At 50.1% G+C, this 19,294-nt stretch overlaps 1 protein-coding gene across 2 annotated transcripts in view; it reads left to right on the plus strand.

Moving 5' to 3' along the window:
* Tcf7 (transcription factor 7) overlaps nt 1-19,294 on the plus strand; it is a 36,760-nt gene that overhangs the window by 13,647 nt on the left and 3,819 nt on the right. The window contains exons 4-10 of one of the 2 annotated variants that reach the window (XM_041664273.1): nt 6,707-6,818; nt 7,693-7,783; nt 10,482-10,601; nt 11,232-11,394; nt 11,503-11,610; nt 12,102-12,150; nt 14,393-16,585. In XM_041664273.1, the coding sequence (XP_041520207.1) occupies nt 6,707-6,818; nt 7,693-7,783; nt 10,482-10,601; nt 11,232-11,394; nt 11,503-11,610; nt 12,102-12,150; nt 14,393-14,472 (723 nt within the window). In that variant the 3' untranslated portion in view covers nt 14,473-16,585. Of the gene's footprint in view, nt 1-6,706; nt 6,819-7,692; nt 7,784-10,481; nt 10,602-11,231; nt 11,395-11,502; nt 11,611-12,101; nt 12,151-14,392; nt 16,586-19,294 lie in introns of those variants that run through there. The other variant, XM_041664272.1, reaches the window with a different exon arrangement.

Raw genomic sequence — 19,294 nt, forward strand, 5'->3', positions numbered from 1 at the left:
ATCTGTAAAGAGGTCTGGTGCCCTCTTCCGGCCTGAAGACATGCACACAGTCAGAATATTGTATACATAATAAATAAATAAATATTAAAAAAAAAAAAGATGGAACTCGGTAGCCTGCTGGGCGCTGAGGAGGCCACTACTGGACTGGCAGGGACCACCAGCTCTAAGTCTGCCCTTGCTTTGCTGTTCTTGGCCTCCCATCTCTACAAAGTCTTCATCTATGCCCCCAGAGGCACAAAGCTTCTAAAATGCTTCAGTGCCTCCCTCTCCCTTTTGCTAAGCCCAGCCAGGGTTGAGGCCACATCCACGGTAGGCTTGACGTTGGACACTTAGGAGGAGCAGGGTGACTGCCTGCACTTGGAGCATGCCCAGCCCTAGGCTGCTTGCAGAATCCACAGACAGGGTGTTCGTAGTGTTAGCTAGCAGCTCAGCTGCAGCAGCTCCCGGAAGCTTCTATTTTCCCCTAAAAACATCCTGTCCTGAGGGGCGTTTACCTCAGAGAGGAGGAAGGAAAACACAAGCAGACAAATGAATAGAAACCACGAGAGAGGCCGTGGGCAAGGCCACTCACTCTGGTGGTGCCTCTGGGCTGGGCTGGGTGGAAAAAACTGTGGTTTGCCAAGACTGCATGCAGGGACTCTGGTCCTCACCTCCTGTGAGGCGAGTCCTGTTATCTGATGTCAGGGCCTGGAGGCTAGTGGACTAGCCACATGCGCTTGGCATGACTCTGTGACCATGGTAACAGCCTTGTTGCTGGTAGGTGGATCTAAAACCCTTCCTGGTCTAGGGTGTGGCCCAGCCATCCCCAGGCCCTTGCAGCTCTGCTGGCCCTAAGGCCATTGCCCTGGTTCTGTGGTAGGCATCTGGCATAGGGCATTTGTGAGAGCTATAAGTGGTTGTTCCCTGGAGAGCACTCTGTCCTGGGGAGTTGGGGCCGAAGGAGCAAGGGCTCTCCTAATCGGTTCCTTCCAAAAGCCAGTCTGTAGTGTGTCTGCAGAAGAGGGTCTGTGGAACCTTCATCCTGGGAAGTTCATCCTCATGGGCTCTGGCACCAGGGAGCACCCCAATCAGACTGCCAAGCACACATGCCCTTGGGGCTGGATGGTATCCTATTGTGCTCCACATGAGGAACTGGTCACCTGTGTCTGACAATGTGAAGACAAGAAGTGAGAATTGGAGGGGACTTTTTCAGTGGCCACCCCTGGATTGTTTAGGGAAGCCAGCCTGCACAGTGTTCCCCAAGACAGAGGCTCGGGTGTACCCCTTTTTTCTTTCTTTCTTTCTTTCTTTCTTTCTTTCTTTCTATAATTTATTTGTACTTTAGGTGCATTGTCTGTGTGAGGGTGTTAGATTCCCTAGAAAACTGGAGTTGCAGATAGTTGTGAGCTATCATGTGGGTGCTGGGAATTGAACCTGGGTCCTCTGGAAGAGCAGCCAGTGCTCTTAACCATTGAACCACCCCTCCAGCCCTGGGTGTACCTTTTCTAATTAGAGCAAAAACACCTATGAGCCAGTGGCAGGTCTAATTTTGACTTTCTGGTCATTCTCATTCCCAGAGTTCTTCAGATGGACAGAGGCGTGCAGAGATAGGAGGAAAGCAAGGGGGCTCAGATGCCAGACAATCCCTGACCCTCAAGTGGCCCAGTTCCTGTACGCTGCTGTAATCCTACATCCAGCCCCAGGCTTCCCCAGTGCTGCAGGTCTCCTCTTTGAATGCGGGCCTAGCTGTACCGCTTCTAGAGAACCAGCCTGGATACCAGCTTCAGCCCAATGCCAAAAACTAAAGGCATAATCCCAGAACACAGGGAGGAGAGAAGGCAGGTGAGGACACGGCAGGGAAGCAGCCACATAAGGAGGGTGGGAAAGGCCTCCCAGAGGCAGCCTCTCTTATATGAGGTAGCGGCAAGAGCACTCGTCTTGTGTGGCTGGTGCAGAGTGAGGAAAGGAAAGTTCAGAGGGGTGTGACTATCTGGCATCCTTGGCGACTCTACGAATCCTTGAAGGGGCCCAGCAGGCTGTGTGCTGTGCATGACATCCTCTGCTCATAGAGCCCCACTTCAGTGCCTGCCTGAGATGGGTGCCTCCTATGCTTATACTCCTCAGTTCCGCTGCTGTGCTGTTGGCAAACACAGTGAGCGCCATGGCAGTAGCCCACCGTTGTGCTAGCGTCTGCCCTGAAGCACAGCGCCTAAGGCAGTGAGTCTGCCTCCCCTTCCACAGGTGGTACCTGGGGGCCACTTTCCAGCTCTGCAGGATGAGCTGGAGGCAGCGTCTTGCCCTGAGGGACTTGGAGTCCTAGCTACACTGACAAGTGTGGGTGGGATGTGCAGAAATTTGGGGCACCAAGAACTCACCAGGTCTTTGTTCCAGGCAGGTCCTCAGGGAATAGCCTGAGTGCAAAGCTTACAGAGACGAGCTCTCTAGGATGCCCAGGAAGTTGCTTGCTAAGCTGGCAGAGCCAGGTTAGAGGTGACCTCAGTCTGTGAAGGAGCCAGCATGGCAAGGAGCAGAGGAAGTATGGAGTCTCGTGAGAGCGGGAACAGTCATTGAGACAGAGCTGGGCGTCTAGGTAGGACAGGGAGACATGGCTAGGGCCTCAGGGGCGTGTGCTGGCTTTCTCCATCAGATATGTTTTTGACAATTATTTTTAGAGTCAGGGGAGCCTGGACTCAGCAAAGTGTAAGCTAGTCCAGCCGAAGGAAAAGAGTGATATAAGCTCCTTTGCACTCCAGCCTCCTGTTCTAGCCATACTAATCACAGGTCTTTGCGCTGCAGCAGCTGGCAGCTGAGTCTAGGTGTGACCTTGTGCTTTGCTTTCCTTACCTGCCAATGGTGATAGTCACCGTGCCTGCAAATGGTAGGTCTGTTCAAGGAGGTGTCTGGTGCTCGGAGCTGTGCCCTCTCCTCGGAGCTGTGCCTGCTCCGTGGCCTGCACTGGATCAGTAGCCGGTGCTCTTCCCAGCCTCAGACATTCTTTGACCTGGCACATGCTAGGAGCTCGGGGACACATCCTGATATTTGTTCAAGCTCATGGGTCCTGGATGTTCAGGGATGCGTCTTTTGGCTCAGACTCTGCCACAGGGCTTTCTGGAGAGGACCTGTTCTTCCACACCCATCGAGCTTGGGGCCAGAGGAAACGGCAACTTTCTTCGCTGGGAAAGTGTTGTGGGGCTTAATCACTTGGGGGTTTTTAGAGTCAACCGTCAGAGGCGAGGGAGTTTCTCTGCTGGCGGTGACGGGGCTCTCAGCGAGCTCACAGCCTTGTGAACAGACCGCTGCGGTCTGCAGGGAAAATGCCGACTGTGTTTATTTTTTACCTGAACCTGCAGGAAGTGGGGGGCCAGAGGCAGCCTAGCTAGGCCCAAGCTCAACTCTTGAGCAGAGAGCTCAGGGGTCCCCCATTTCTGCCTTGTGCTGTGTTGCCCTGAAGAGGTATCCAGGCTAGGGCACTAGAGTTAGGGACTTCCCAGATGGGACTGCTGAGGGTGGGTGTAGGGAGTCTTTGAACACCAAGAACATTCCAGCAGCAGGAAGGACCACCTCTGTTGGGGGGGAGCTAGTCACCAGGTAGGCTACAGGCTAGATAACTCCTGGCAGGAATAGCTGAGGCACCCCTGGGGCCCGAGTCCTAGACCAAGCTGGTGGACACAGTGCCAGCACTCGGCAAAGGCAAGGAGTAGGGAGGTGGGTGCCTGATGTGGGGGATACCTGAGTGCAGTTGAGTCCCTGACTCGTGCTGTGTGTTTATGTCCCACTGTGCTCTGACACTTGCTGTGCTCTTTCCCTAAGGAGATAAGGGGATTGTGCTGTTGAGGTACTCAGTGCCTGGTGGGGACAGTCAGCCCAACCTGCCTCCTTCCATAGGAGGCTAGGGACAGTCACCCTCAAGCAGAAGAGGGAGGTGGAGCTCGAGTCCCTGAACTTCCCATGCACATGCCAAGCCCTGGGTGACCCCACCCTGTCGTCTGGGAAGTCTGGCGCTGAGAAAGCCTTGTGCTGAAGCCCTGGAGCGGGACGTTCTCCTAGCTGAAGGGGGCAGGGAGCCTTGTGCCAGACAGTTCCCCTGGCTAGCAGCATCAGGCATGGAAGGGTCTGAGGAGTTGGGTGAAGAGGCAGACTGCACAAACTTGAGAAGGAATGGCCAGGCCCGTGGTACCTTTCCTAGAGCCCTGGTCTTCGGTGCCTCTAGCGGCTGGTGGTTTCTTTGCCCCTACTCTGCCACCCAGTGTTTCTATGGTTTGGCTGCAGGCTTCTAATTAATGAAGGTTTACCCCAAATACCAGGAAACTAGTAGACAGGACAGGCCCACCACTCCCAGGACCCACAACCCTAGCCTCACTGCCTTGTACACACGCACGCGCACGTGCACGCGCACACACGCACAGCAAGCAGGCATTGTAGGGTGATGAGCTGGATCTCTGAGGTTTCTTAGGCCCAGCCCAAGCTGCACTGCAACCTGGGGTTGAGGAAGCACAGCTGGGCCTTAGGCAGTGAATAGTGCAGAGCCTTAAGCCAGGGTTTAATACTCCCAAAGGAGTGGGGTGGCCACTAGGCTGTTGGCTGGCTGGCCCTGTCTTGCAATCCATGAGGATAAAAAAGGCTTCAAAGATTGTCAGGAAGCTTCCTATTGTAAAGGGCCTCAGCACTCAGCAAGATTTTTTTTTTTTTTATGAGGTGGGCAGGACTGATTATCATTCCTGTTTAGGAGGGGAGAAGCCCAGTTCAGGATCCTGGAGTGACAGGATCAGGAAATGGTCAGCAAGCCTAGAGCTTCCAAACTTCCTCCACACCATGGTATCCTCAGACCTTAACCCTGGGTAGGGTGCTGGGGGACTCCTGGCACTGCACGCAGACACAGTGGAAGGCAGTGCTGTTCTCACACAGCTCTCACCAGGAAGATTGACGTGATCTGCGTCAGCTGGAGCCTGGCAAAGGGGCAGAGAGCATAGTGGTCCAGGTGAGAAGCAATGGCTTAGACTGTTGGGAAGGAGGCAGGAAGTGGTTAGGGTCTAGATTTTGAAGGTTGAACATTAGAACCTGAGATTGGCCATAGGGTCAGTGTCAAGAACGACTACAAGGTTGTCTGTTCTGAGTCATCAGTTAATGGAGGACCGGGGCTTCTAGTAACCGAGGACGTCCACAGCGTGCAGGCAGAGTCAGGTTCTGATTCGAGGGTTGAGGGTGTAGCTCAGTAGAGAGCACTTGCATGAGTATAGAGTTGGGGACACTTTAGGCCTAGAGTTAAGGCACTTACAAACTTATACACAGTGCCCGGCATGTGGCACACTGTGCCTAACATGTCCTCACATTTAACAGCCACCCCAGATCACTCCTCTCCTCCCTTAATGGACACACTGTATAGCTCTGGCTATGGCTGGCCTTGAACTCATCCACTTGCCTTGGCCTCTAGAGTTCTGGGATTAAAGGGGAGCTTCAGTATACTTAGCTTCCACCATCAGCTCTTGTCTAAGACAGAGGGAAGCCTAGGGAGTCCAAGACTTGAGGGAAGGTGTAGCAGGAACGCAGGGAAAGATGGCAGACCAGGACTTGTGTAGAGATGTACTGGAGCTGTGTCTAGTTAGACACCTCATGCCCCGGCTACATGGGGCTCATACCCAGCCTTCCCTCTGGCTTTTCCCTAGAGCTGCAGTAACTAAGTAACAAGCAAGGGACCTGTGCCAGGCCTCATTCACTTGCAGGAGGGACACACAAGAACTAAGGGTTGTTCTGAAATGAAGTGCTCACAGCGGGCTTTACCTGCTCTCCCCATGTCTTGGTTCTTCATTTTGTGTCATGGTGAGCAGTCGTTCCTGCGTGCTGTCAGCCAGCAGCACTCCCACAGACCAATTATCTGGGTGGAAGCAGAGCCTCGGTTGTAGATGTCCCAGTGCACCGTCTGAAGGGCATACACTGAAGACACTAGGCCTGGCAGCGACTCCCTGTGGCTGGGCAGAGTACACTCCTTCAGTCTGCTGAGTCTTCTCTTGGCAGAACCATTTGACTGAAAAGTCCTGCAACTAAGGAAACTGTGTGTGTGTATGTGTGTGTGTGTGTATACACAGGCCGTCCCTGGGGGGAGCCAGGTACCACCTGACCTCACCCAAGTTAGGGGCTAAAGAAGGTCCCTACCCTGTGCCAACACATGCAGTTAGAAGTGAGGTGGGCCGGGCGGTGGTGGCACACACCTTTAATCCCAGCACTCGGGAGGCAGAGGCAGGCAGATCTCTGTGAGTTCAAGGCCAGCCTGGTCTACAAGAGCTAGTTCCAGGACAGGCACCAAAAAAGCTACATACAGAGAAACCCTGTCTTGAAGAAGAAAAAAAAAAAAAAAGAAGTAAGGTAGATAGTATGGGGGCTGTCGGAGGAAAAGGCCGGAAGACAGCCATGGATTTCATAGAATCTGGGTTAAGGGGGGGATTTCTGGGACCGGGAGGCCAGGAAGGACTTCTTGAGAGAAGAAACAGAGTGTCCTAGAAGTCCCAGAAGAGGCTCACTAGGAAGTGGGACTGCATAGACAGTCTCCAGGACTGAGACACAGGAAAGCAGTGCCACAGGACCCAGGTGTGTAGACTGCCTTCCTCCCATAAGCTTGTGATGTTGACTGCCAGGCTGACCATGGAGCTCACTGAAGTTTCGCATGCCCCCACACTCTGTGTCCCCCGTCCCAGAACACTCCATGTTTATCAGATTCCTGGTCATTTTTCAGCATAACAAGGCTGGCCAGCCCCCACATGGCGTCCCCCAACTTTCTCCACTCTACGAACATTTCAGCAGTCCACACCCCAACCCTGCACCTGCGGACATCAACCAGAAGCAAGGTATGGGATGGAGTGGGAGAAGTCTATTGAGGTGGGAACTTGTAGCCCACCTGGCTTCTGAGGTCCCATAGGCTGGCCCACATTTTATAACAGTAGATGCTGGGACTTTGCAAACCCAGGGCCCAAAGAAAATGACAGAAAGGAACCAGGTGTAGTGGTACACACCACACCTATAATCCAAGTAGTTTGGAAAGCAGAGGCAGGGGATTGAAAGTTTGAGGTCAGCCTGGGCCACACAATGAATTCCAGACAAGCCTGGGCTACAAAAACAAGATTCTGCCTTAGAAGGGAATTTTAAAAAAAGTTAGAAAGGGACTGAATGCATTGCTGCAGCTGAAAAGCTTGAGCCCTTTCTCCCCCAGTGAGAAAATAGAAAGTGGTGGTTGTGATGGCTGATTCACCTCAGCCTCAGCCAAAGTCATTCTGAAATCCACCATTGTCAGCTGTGGGAAACCTGCTGACTCAACCTGGGGCTGGGTGGAGCCCTTGCTCTTCAGGCCAGGTTCCTCTAGGCTAAGGGCTGCCTTCTACTCAAAGAGCCAGGCCATAGTCCTAAGCAAAGGCTCCAAAGACAGTGCCTCAGGAATTGGTGAGGTCAGACCTCATTCCTGAGTGACTCCAAGCTCCGCCTCTGTCCAGCCAGTGTCCTAAGGCAAGTCACTAAGCACCTCTGTCCTTGGTCCCTTTTGCTTTGTCAGAAAGTCCTTGTTATTACCCCAAGACAGTTTTAAACAAACCAGCTGATATCTGGGCCTCTGGCAAAAGGAAGTGGGTTCTTAGAAGCCCCTGTAGAAGCTCCAAGGTACAGTAACTGCTGAATGTCCTAACTTCCCACATGAGGGTGGACTGCTTACTGAGCCCTTTTCCCCTACAGGAGTTCACAGGCCACTGCAGACCCCTGATCTCTCTGGATTTTACTCTCTGACCTCAGGCAGCATGGGACAGCTCCCCCACACTGTGAGCTGGTAAGTGTGGCCCAGAGAAAAGGGGGCACTGTGTCTGCCCTCTCCATGCTCTTCCTTTACCCATCTTATCGAGACCTGAGCTGCCAGCTCTGTAGCCAGCAGTTTTAGCCTAATCTGGCTCTGAGCTAGCAATTCTTATGACTGTGAGCATCCCCCACAGGTAGCTTGACATACTTCCTCTAGGGAGCTAGGAAAGCTGCTGCTGGTCTCAACCCTCCAACTAAATTCTTCAGAAGGTGAGATAGAAAAGTTGGACATGTACAAGGAATGTATAAAGCCCCACGAGGAGAGGCTACTGCCTCTCAGCAGCGTGGTGAGCAGACAGGTAGCTTCCTGGTGGCCTCGGTGCTACTGCTGTAGACACCAGGCAGAAAGGGCAATATGAGGAACAGGGTCCTTCTGGTCTCTGGTGTTTGCTTGAGCCACACTTCTGACCAGCCTACTGGGAAAGTCTGCTAAGGCTAGACCAGGCCCGACTGTGGACCAGTCTGTTCTCAGCTGGAATTGGGTCTCAAAGGGCCCCTTGGCCTGCCTTTTACTCATTAGCAGTGTGACATGAACAGTTCTCTAATCAGTAGCAGGAAAGGCCAGACCTTCAGCCTGGGCCTACTGGCCCTGTTGTACTTGCCCATCATCCGTGATCAGCACTCCTCCAAATATTTCCAGATTGTTTGCACAAAGTTCCATTCTACCCCATGATTACCCCCAGGACCAAGATGGGGCTCAGTACTCAGCCTGATGGTACCAGGCCAGTGCTCTGAACAGGCAACTCCCTGGACAGCTCCTAAGTCCCCTAGGCCTGAAGCTCCAAAGACCAGGAAGTCTGAGGATATTCACCAGCTGAGCCTCTGGAGAAGGGTATAGGCCCAGGGAAAGAAAGCTCTATGATCTTAGCTGCTGCCAGGTGAGACTTGGGACAATTTCACCCTCTGCACTGGGTCCTGTGTGTGCTGGGAAGGAATCTGAGTGCCAGAGAAACACTGCTGAAGCTGACTGTGACCTTAGATCCCTGCCTTTCAGAACAAAGTCTGTTTAGTGGACACCAGGCAAGAAGCCAACAGTTATGGGGCACTCTTAACACTGTCTTGACTTGGGACTAAAGGAGCCCAGAGAGGCACCTCACTCACCTTGGGACTCCTAGGCTTTTGAGTTGAAGCGGCTGAAGAGATGGCTAAACAGTTAAGAGCACTGGCTACTCTTCCAGAGGACCCAGTCTCATCTTCAGACTTCCTAGAGCACCAGGCATACATGTGGTGCACAGACATACATGTAGGCAAAACAATCATACATGTTAAAAAAAAATAAACATAACGAGTTGAAGTGAGCAGATTGGGACAGAAGAGCAATTCAGACAGTCTGTAGAGAGGGCAGATACCAGCTTCTGGAAGGCTGGCGGATGCATGCAGCACTGTATGAGTCCTACCACACAAGGTACAGAAGTCCTTCCCCATGTCTGGCTAGCAGTCAGACGGCTAACAGCTGTCTCTCCCAACCACAGGCCCAGCCCTCCTCTCTACCCCTTGTCCCCTTCCTGCGGATATAGACAGCACTTCCCTGCCCCCACTGCAGCCCCTGGCGCCCCCTATCCCAGGTGAGTCCCCTATCCCTGCAGCCAGGCTCCTGCTTCCTGTTGCCCAGGCTTCAGTGCCCACACAGGGCTATGTTCAGGCCAGTGCTTACCCTGTGTTAGTTGTCTGTCCATCTGTCTGTCTGTAACCTTTGAGTCCCATGCTGCTCTGTACCTGAAAATACAACTAGAAGTCTTAGTTCAAGCCACACTGAACAGAGCATCCCAGAGCAGCCAGGACAGCAGTGCATATGTGGTTAACTCAGCTCTATTGCTCAGCCTGCTGGGGTATCCTGTGAGCTCTCCCCAAGCCAAGGCAGTACCCTGGAGGTTGTGTCCCTAGCCTCTGTCCTTCAGAGCCTGCCTGCTCAGGGTTCTTACATCTGGTAAGCAGCAAAGGAGAGAATAGTCTCCACACAAGAGGAAAGAGGTGTGTGTGTGTTGGGGGGAGGTGGGTGTACATATGCCCCTTCATTTAGCTCATTCTCTAGTGACAGACCCACTGTCAGGCATGCTGTGGCAAGGCATTCAGCAGCCCATGGTAAGATGTAAAGATTCAGCACCAAAAGCTGAACAGGCCAGCTGAACTGAAGACAAGCCCCAAGAAGACCCCAACCAAGCATGATGGGTCAGAGGCTTATGGGAAGGCAATTCCTAAGAAAGGTGGACAGGGAGGCTGGAGCTGGCTGGGAAATGGGGCAATGGCTGGGAAAAGGAGATCAGGAAGATGGAATGAGAGATGCAGTTAGGGGTGCTTAGGTAGGATTTTAAAAGCCCCAAGCAGCAGCTTGAGGTTTATTCTGGTGTCAGGGAGACTTGAGCTGGAGTGGGCTAGCAGCAGTCCTTTAAAAAGTCTGTCTATTGTGTGGAGAGGAGCCTGGAGGAGCACAGTGGGACAGCAGAAAGGCCCACAGGCTCCTGAGCATGTGGACAGGGACAGGATTGATAACCACCTGAATAGCACATATGTGGGTCTTCTGCAGTGTCCGCGCATACATATCTGTGTACCTTGTGTCCAGGCCAGTGAGTATAAGGTATCTGTCAATTGTGTCCTCTGTGTAGGGACCTCCATACGTGTTCAAAGTCTAGCCCAAATTTCTGGTTTAGTGTTGCCTTTCCTCCTACCTCCAGGTTCACCCACCCGTCCTTGATGCTGGGATCTGGTGTACCTGGACACCCAGCAGCCATCCCTCATCCGGCCATTGTACCCTCCTCAGGGAAGCAGGAGCTGCAGCCATATGACCGAAGCCTGTGAGTTAAAACATAGGCTGGGAGGAGGGGACAAGAAGGTGTGAGCCGGGCAGGTGAGCAGAGTGGTTTGGTCAGCCAGGATGTACAAGCCTCCTACCAGGTTCAAGGTCTTCTTCCTGGCATCTTAAAGGACTGCCTGTAGGGCCCTGCCAAGCTGTCCTATGGCTCTGGCACTGACCATCGCTGTGCTTCGTAATCTTCAAAAGCAAGAGTAGGTGGGGAAGGGATAAGGAACAAAACTTTTGTTTGAGCCAAGAAGGGAGGGGTGAGTCTGTGTTTTCCCCACTTGGCTGTGGTATTCTTGAAAGGAACAGTTACATTCTCTGCTCACTAATGTGGGGCAGTTAGAAGATTCTACTTAGAAACCGCTACAAAAAGAGTGGTGGAGCTAGGTAGTGGTGGCACACACCTTTAATGCCAGCATTTAGGAGGCAGATCTCTGGGTTCAATGCCAGCTTGGTCTACATAGAGAGTTTCAGGATGGTCAGGGCTACACAGAGAAACCTTGTCTCAAAAAACCAAAAGAAGCAGAGGGGAAATTGGTGACATTAGGTAATGGTCACTGCCAGGGCAGGGGTGGGGGTAGGGTTACTTTCTTTCCAAGTAATGTAATTTGATTGTGCACCCCAGGAAAACACAAGCAGAACCCAAGGCAGAGAAGGAGGCTAAGAAGCCAACCATCAAAAAACCCCTCAATGCTTTCATGCTTTACATGAAGGAGATGAGAGCCAAGGTCATTGCAGAGTGTACACTCAAGGAAAGCGCTGCCATCAACCAGATCCTGGGTCGCAGGGTGAGGCCATGGGCAAGTGGGCTGGCAGGGATTGCCCCCAGTCCCTTTCATCCTGGTACAGCTTCCTAACTCTCTGGTGCATCCCGTCCACCCGCTTCCTTGTTGCAGTGGCATGCACTATCTCGAGAAGAGCAGGCCAAGTACTATGAACTGGCTCGCAAGGAAAGGCAGCTGCACATGCAGCTATATCCAGGCTGGTCAGCGCGGGATAACTACGTGAGTGGCCAGCACTACACCACAGGGAGCGGGGGACACCTTTGAGATACCATACCCAAGGCAACAACCTCAACGTGGGAAGGGGAATATTTTTTTGTCTTGATGGTACAGGCAAAGTAACTCACAGAGAGAGAGCCCAAGACCTCCCTTGGCTATTCAGAAGAGGAGAGAAAGCTGAAGCGACTCTAAAGGCAGTTCTCCACTCCAGAATACATTTCATTTGTATGACTGCTGCCTAGTATCTGGTTTGGCCATGTGAGAAGGGGAAAGAAAGGGCCTAGAAATCCCTCCTGTACTCATAGGGGAGATCAGTTTGAGCGAGGGAAAGACTCCTAAATGTACCCTATCTGCAGTAGCCTTGCAAGAACTACAGCTAAGGAAGAGGAGCCCCAATATAGGAGAGACCTATTGACCTGGAATCTCAAAGGCAATAGGCTGCAGATATCCCAATGTCCACCTCCTAGAACCAACCATCTCTCTTGTTCCTACAGGGAAAGAAGAAGAGGCGGTCAAGGGAAAAGCATCAAGAATCCACCACAGGTGAGGCCTTGCTTGCTTCAGTAGTAATAGAGGTGCCTCTCTCCACGTTCCTATTGTAAGAGCAGCCTCCTCTGGCCCAGAGGGTGGGGTGGAACACTCAGCCAGGAACCTTCAGGGCCTGAGCTCTCTGCAAACAAATCTGCATCTCTGAAGTCTAATTCCATGCAAGTAACAGTTTTAACTAGGAACAGACCACCAGAAGCCAACTCCATAGTGATACAACCCTATGCCACCTTTGCCAGCCCTGCTCACAGCTAGGTTTCACCAGAGAAGCTAATGAACTGATTATATGGTTCCATGTCTATAGCAAAAATGTCAGCCAGGACCCAATATTAGTCACAGAGCCTGCTAACAGGTACCTGGTGATTTCTCCATCACTAGTTCCCATTTCTCCTGGCAGTGGAAAGTGCCGCAGAAAGCCCAGATAAGCCATCCTGCTGCATGCCTCATTCTTGTCCCCAACTCTGATTTAGATGACAGTCTATAACATTCTCAGCTGTGTTGCCCCAAACAGGAAAGCTGGAGCCTAGGATTGGGATAGGACAGGAAAAAGTCCTCTCGTCCTGTGTCTCAAGATAGGAACAGGTCCTTCTTTCCATCTGTAAGTGTGGAATATTTTGTATAAATATGCTATACCTTTAGTCTTATTAGGAATATGGACCAGAGGGAGATGGGATATTGATGACAGTGAGGAAAAACTCTGTTAAAACATGCAGGTAGTTAGGGGAAAGGAACAGACAGCCCCAGGATAGGAAATGCAGAAGCCATGCTAGAAGGATCAGTCAAGGGAAAGTAGCATGAGGACTTCCTCCACACTCCATTCTTCCCACTGACTCTTGCCCAACTGGGTAACTGCCTTTTCTCATACTTTGCTCTGGGTCCTAAGGCTTCCCCTGGGGCCAGCTGTGCCATGGAAAGGTCCATTCTGCCTGTGGGGGCTATGGGGTGTCTGTGACTGGCTAACACTGATGTTACCTCTTCTTTCTGGGCCCTGTTCTGCCCTGCTGCCTGCCTGCTCGCCCTCTGCCCTGTTCTGCCCCTCTGGCATGGCTGTGAGCAGACCCTGGCTCGCCTAAGAAATGTCGTGCTCGCTTTGGCCTCAACCAGCAGACGGATTGGTGTGGTCCGTGCAGGTGGGTTTGTCCCCACCATCATTCTCCCTTTGCTTCAAGCTGCTTCCCTTAATGCACATGTTCTTCCGGGTCTGCAGCCCCTCCTTTGGTCCCTCAGTCCCCTAGCAAGCCCTGTAGAGAAGGAAACCGCCTCCTAAGAATATGTCTGACCACTGAACACAGACAGTGGAGATAACTAGTCAAGGTGGAACGAGCAGAGAGGGAAAGACAGCATTCTAAGGAAAGAAAGGCATATGCAAGTGGGTGGCTTGGGTACTAGCCAGGTTTACCAGGTCCTCAGAAAACAAATCTGTCACACTTAGGTGGCCTGAGCCTCTACTCTTAGCCTCAGAGTGATTAAGGTCCACAGACTCCCTCATTTCCTTAAAATGAAATCCCTGTCTAAGAAAAGCAAGGTGATGGTATCAGAGACTTCTGGAAATAGTCTGATCACCAGGAAGCTGTGTGCAACTTGCCATCTTGTACCTGTTAACACTAAAAAGGTTACAGAGGCTAGTGGAAGAGAGATATCATAGGGCAAAGAGAAAAGAAATGTGGCATGTGTGTCTGTATGTGTGTACATGCTCACAATGGAGACTCCATCCCTAGAAGAGGTCCTATACCATCCATTTGTGCTGTTCAAGACAAACTATGACTAGGGATTGGTATACACCTGTAACCCTAGCACTCAGAAGGTAGAGGCAAGCCAGAGCAAACCGCAAACTGTCCAGAGAGCTACAGTTGTAAATAGGCAACAGTCACCATGCACTTCTTCCACTAGCCTGGCTGTGAGAACCAAGATTGTCACAAGCATCACAGTCCCTTGACTCCTAATCCCTGCAAGTATAAATGGAACAGAAGCTCAAGGACCCAAATAAAGATAGTTCTCCTGGAAAATAGGAGGCCTACCCACAAAAGGTTCCACTTGCCACCTTGTGGCTGTTCTACATAATTGCACTCATCCTCGGTCTGGGCCAGGTGGGGCTGAAGGAATGGACATAGTTTCTGGGCCTTGGAGAGAAAGGACAAAGTGGTTAGCCAGGCCAGTTCAAGGACAGCCATTTTCTAGTTGTGGTGTGTGACTATGGATTCACCCTCTGTTTACAGATAACTCTCTTCACTATTCCTAGGAGGAAAAAGAAATGCATTCGGTACTTACCCGGAGAAGGCCGCTGCCCCAGCCCCGTTCCTTCCGATGACAGTGCTCTAGGCTGTCCCAGGTCCCCAGCTCCCCAGGACTCACCCTCTTATCTTCTGCTGCCCTACTTCCCCACAGAACTGCTTGCTAGCCCAGTGGAGCCAGCACCAACATTCTCAGGTCACTCTGCAGCTGTCACTCTTCCAGCTCCTGAGTCCCCAAAGACCCTCCACAGCACCCTCCAGAATACACAAGTACAGCAACAGGAACCTCAGAGGCAGGCAGCCTAGCACACACAGAACACCTGGCTTGCTCCAGGGGCCCACCCCTAACTCAAGAGGAGGCAACAACAAGACCAGATCACGGAACTGGTTAGGGGTCCTCTCTAAGTGCTGAAGATTTCAAAGGCTGCTTAAACTACTCCCAGAACTGGAGGCCATCAAGTCACGTGGTAGGGATCACATCTGTGCAGCTGTATCGTCTCCCGAAGGGCATCCTGGTACCTATGGTAGCCATACCTTTTCTTTTTGTCATGCCTTGCTAGCTGGATGCCCCTACAGTTTTTTGGTTTGGTTTGGTTTTTTTTGCTGCAGGTCAGATGAGCTGGACTGGCGGAGTTCAGCTGCCTTCTCTACAAATGCCTGTCCTCTGCCACACCTTCTCCATGCCAATACTTCTTGGACCAAGAATACCTGCTTTATCACACAAGATGATTTTGTGGTTGGTCACCAGCCACAAAAGTCTAAATAACGCTTCTCTCTTAAGGAGCAGAGAAGCTCTGTTTACAAAGAACAGCTGCTGTTCATAAGCTGGGTCAGAGGAAGCTTCTTACTGTCTTCCCAGGAGCTTGCAAGAGGAGGAAATGGGATAGGTTAGGTTTAAGGTCTTTCAGCCTAGGCAACAAAATAATACCAACCCTACCTACTGGTGGACAGTACAGTACTCAGCTTTAATTAGAATGACTTGGAAATCTTTCCTGAGAAACTCACCAGCCTTAGAAACTATAGTCAATAAATTGAAGTTGGCTTAACTCCAGTGCGCACCCTTCCCAGTGCCATTTCCAGGCTCATCTATGTCAGCTGAGTCACAGCTCCTGGGCAGCTGTGGGAGAGCAAATCCCAAATCCCCCAACCGGCAGAGCCCATCTTTCAGCATTTAGAACTGGCCAGCTTCAGTTTCTCTGTGGGGCTGCAGGAAGGAAGAGATGTTACAACTAAAGCAAGGAGTCCATAAAACCTCTTGTGGTGGGCATGGTTCTTTGCCACATTCTAGAAACCCTTTTTGAGCCAAACTTAACCCTGAGCCTTGAAAAACAAGTTTTTTTGTTTAACTTTTTTTAAAATTCTTTTCACTGTATATAGCCTGAATCCAAAGAAAAGGGGCTACCAATATATTCTACACACCTTTAAAAAAAAAAAAAGTGCCTTAGTTCCTACTTTAACCACTGGTTTCTCAATCCAAAGATCATGTTTCTAGTGTAGTGTGTCACAGTGTTGAAAAGATTGCTGGAATGTGGTGGGTCACACCTCTAATCCCAATACTTGGGAGGTAAAGGCAGGTGGATCTCTCTGAGTTCCAGGACAGCCAGGGTTGTATAGAGAGACCTTGTCTCAAAAAGGAGAAAAAAACCTGATGTAGTATCCAAAATATTTTTGTATTAACGCATTATCATAGAAAAACTTTTTTAAGCAAGAGAATAAAGATACTTTTTACTGGGTTTGTTTTTCAAAGCCTGACTAATAAGCTGATTCAATTAACAGTGCCTTCCTAATGCTCCTTTTCTTCTTAGCTGTCACCAAACATGGAGTGTATTCCCTGTGTGTACAAAGATCCCAAGACTGCCAAGCTGCAAAAACCAAAAATCACTCTCAGCATTTCCTACAGGGGCTTGGTCCTGATCACCACAGCTAATCTCACTTTACAAGCTCTACTCTTAATCCTTTGACATTACAATCAAGGCAGGCCAGCCTATTCCCCAGTACCTCTGCACCCAATGAGTTGCCATGCAGACACTGGAAAGTCCAACCTGAAACGTATTCTGAATCTGTTTTCCTCTAAGGACAGAGAGAAATGATACCCCATTCTGATTTCAAGGGAAATAAGCAATCCACTGACTTTTTAAAAATACTTATTTTTACGTATGAATGTTTTATCTGCATGTATGTCTTAATGCCAGAAGAGGGCATCAGTTCTCACTATAGATAGTTATAGTGTACCATGTGGTTGCTGGGAATTGAATTCAGGACATCTGCAAGAGCAGCCAATATGTTCTTAACCACAGAGCTATCTCTCCAGCTCCCTATACACAGACTGCTTACAAGGACTGCCTGTTAAGGCACTTTCAAGCATTTTCTCCCAGTTTTATAGAAACCTCTGAAGTCTGAATAAACATCCAAGTCCTACCATGTTATACTGTGCTGCTAACTTCTAGAGCTCTATCATGAATGTAAATGGTATCAACACCACCTCAGGTCAACCATTAGATAAAAAGTTTTCAAGGACAGCCACCAGACCATTATCCTGAATTGCAGCTTTCAGTTCACGGAACGTCATTTGGATTTACACCCCAAAGTATGTAGACCACTAGAAACTGCAGTCCTGGACTTTCACCTCTTTTGGGGAGGATACTAAAAATGACCAGACAATCTTTAGACATCTGTCCCACTTTAAAGAATTCTGCTCTGGCTGTAGGCCCAGTCATTCCCCCCCCACCCCCACCCGGGTGCGGGGTGGGGGTGGGCCGACAAACTACATCCTCACCAGGTACAAGTTGGGATTTTTTTTTTTTTTATTTGATCTGGTGTGTCCTTTAGAGTACACTGGATACACGAACAATACATTCTTTGTAGGGTGCAGGGCTGGTATGTGTGGCAGCAGGACACATTGGCAACTTTGTTAGGATCAGAACAACTATTTAGGAAAACAGACTCCAAACAAAATCTGAATCCTCCCAAATCACAACACTACATTCCTGAGACCTGAGGAGGTCTTAAGGACTTGAGAATGCAAACCTAATTCAACTTCACATGGCCAGCCAAGAACCAACCCAATTTTCAGAGACATTAGAGAACAGGATATCCCCCTAATCTTTCTGACCCATTCCATGACAACTGGCATACTTAAGACTTCCCCGTAGACAGGGTTTCTCTGTGGAACAGTCCTGGATATTCTGGAACTAGCTCTTGTAGACCAGTCTGGCCTCGAACTCAGAGATCCGTCTGCGTCTGCCTCCTGAGTGCTGGGATTAAAAGCATGCACCACCACCACCGAGGCCGCCCTGCAATCCATTCTTAACTGCTCCCTCTGCTGCAGCTGTTTCCTATCCTTTGTTGAGTGGACACATTGAGAGTAGAGCCCAGCATGCTACCAGGGCCTTCCTGTACCTGCCAGTCTGAAGGCACAAGTTTTCCTCTTTTCCAAGCTCAGTGACAACTCTCTGAGCTACACCTGTATCTAAACTTCCTTTTGGCTGTGAAAGTAGGCTCTGAAATACTGCCTGTCTCTGTCCAGGGAACAATGAAGAGTGATAGAAAGGCCTAGCCTAAATAAAGAGAAACGGGACGGCACTTCACGTTCTGTTCTCCTGCATCTGTTCCAAGGAAAACAGAAGGGACAAGAACTGCAAAGCCGTATCAAATCCTACTTGTCAAGCCAATGTGTCAAAGAATTCAACTAAGATGTCAAATTAATTACATAAAGCTGAGCTGGATTTTCCCTGTAGTTAGAAAGGCTATCTTACTTTTCTTGAGTCTCTTCAGAGCTTTCCTGATGTTCCCCAGGGGTTCCAGTCCTGTAATCCAGTACTTGGGTGGTGAACACAGAAAACAGTGATACACACTGAGTTGGAGTCTACCTTGGATACATGAGGGAGAGGCAGATAGGATGACATCTGGCATCTACCTGAGTTCTACCTGGCAGTAACCAATCTGCCAACACCTTCCTCTTTGCTATTAAAATAACAAGCATTTATCTTTAATCCCAGCACTTGGGAGGCAGATGTTCTTGGTTCCTGGTTTGGGGCTGTATGTAGCTCCATTAGGTAGAGGACTCACCTGACATACACAAAACCCCTGGGTTCAAATACCAAAGCCATGAGCTTCCCTTTGTTATCATTCTGTGTACTTTGTGGGATTTTTTTCACTTCTTATACAGGAATGCATGGAACAGTACTGCTCCAAATTCTGGATCAACTATCATTAATTAAAAAAAAAAAAGAGAGGGAAAGGCCAAAATCACAGATAACCTTTTTAACTTGTTCAGGGCCATGCAGGCTCAAAGCAGTGGAGGCAAGACTCCAGCGTCAAGTGCCACTTCAGGCTGGTGTTAGAAAAAGGGAGGAAAAGCCAGGCAGTGGTGGTGCACACCTTTAATCCTAGCACTCAGAAGGTAGAGGCAGGCAGGATCTGAGTTCAGCAGAGTCTACTGAGCAAGTTCCAGGACAGTCGGGGCTGGCTACACAGAGAAACAAAACAAAACAAAAAAAAAAAAGAGTAGAAATCATACTGAGACTTTTGGGCAGTTAAGAGCTCAGCTCCTTGGTAGATAGGAAGTCTAATACAAGCCAATATATACTGAGACTCATATCTAAGACAGCAAGCAAGAAAGACTTTTTAGGTTATAGTTTTCAAAAAGTCAAGGAGAGAACACAAACTCATTTTCTCTGCCCGCTCCATCTTTGGAATACAGATAATGTCCTTACTCCTGCCCTCACAATTCCTGGGTTTACTAATTCACAAAGCAACAAAGAATGAAGTCAGATGATGTAAACCACCCCCATTCCAGTCACTGGAGATGCTAGGGTAAGACTACTATGTCCATGAATTGAGAGATCAGCTTGGGCCACACATCAAGACCTGGCATTTGTCCCTCTTGCCTCAAAAAAGGCTCATAGACA

This window comes from Microtus oregoni, unplaced genomic scaffold (assembly GCF_018167655.1).
Source record: "Microtus oregoni isolate MIOR12 unplaced genomic scaffold, Mior012 000015F_ref0000493, whole genome shotgun sequence".
In the NCBI taxonomy this organism is placed as follows: Eukaryota; Metazoa; Chordata; class Mammalia; order Rodentia; family Cricetidae; genus Microtus; species Microtus oregoni.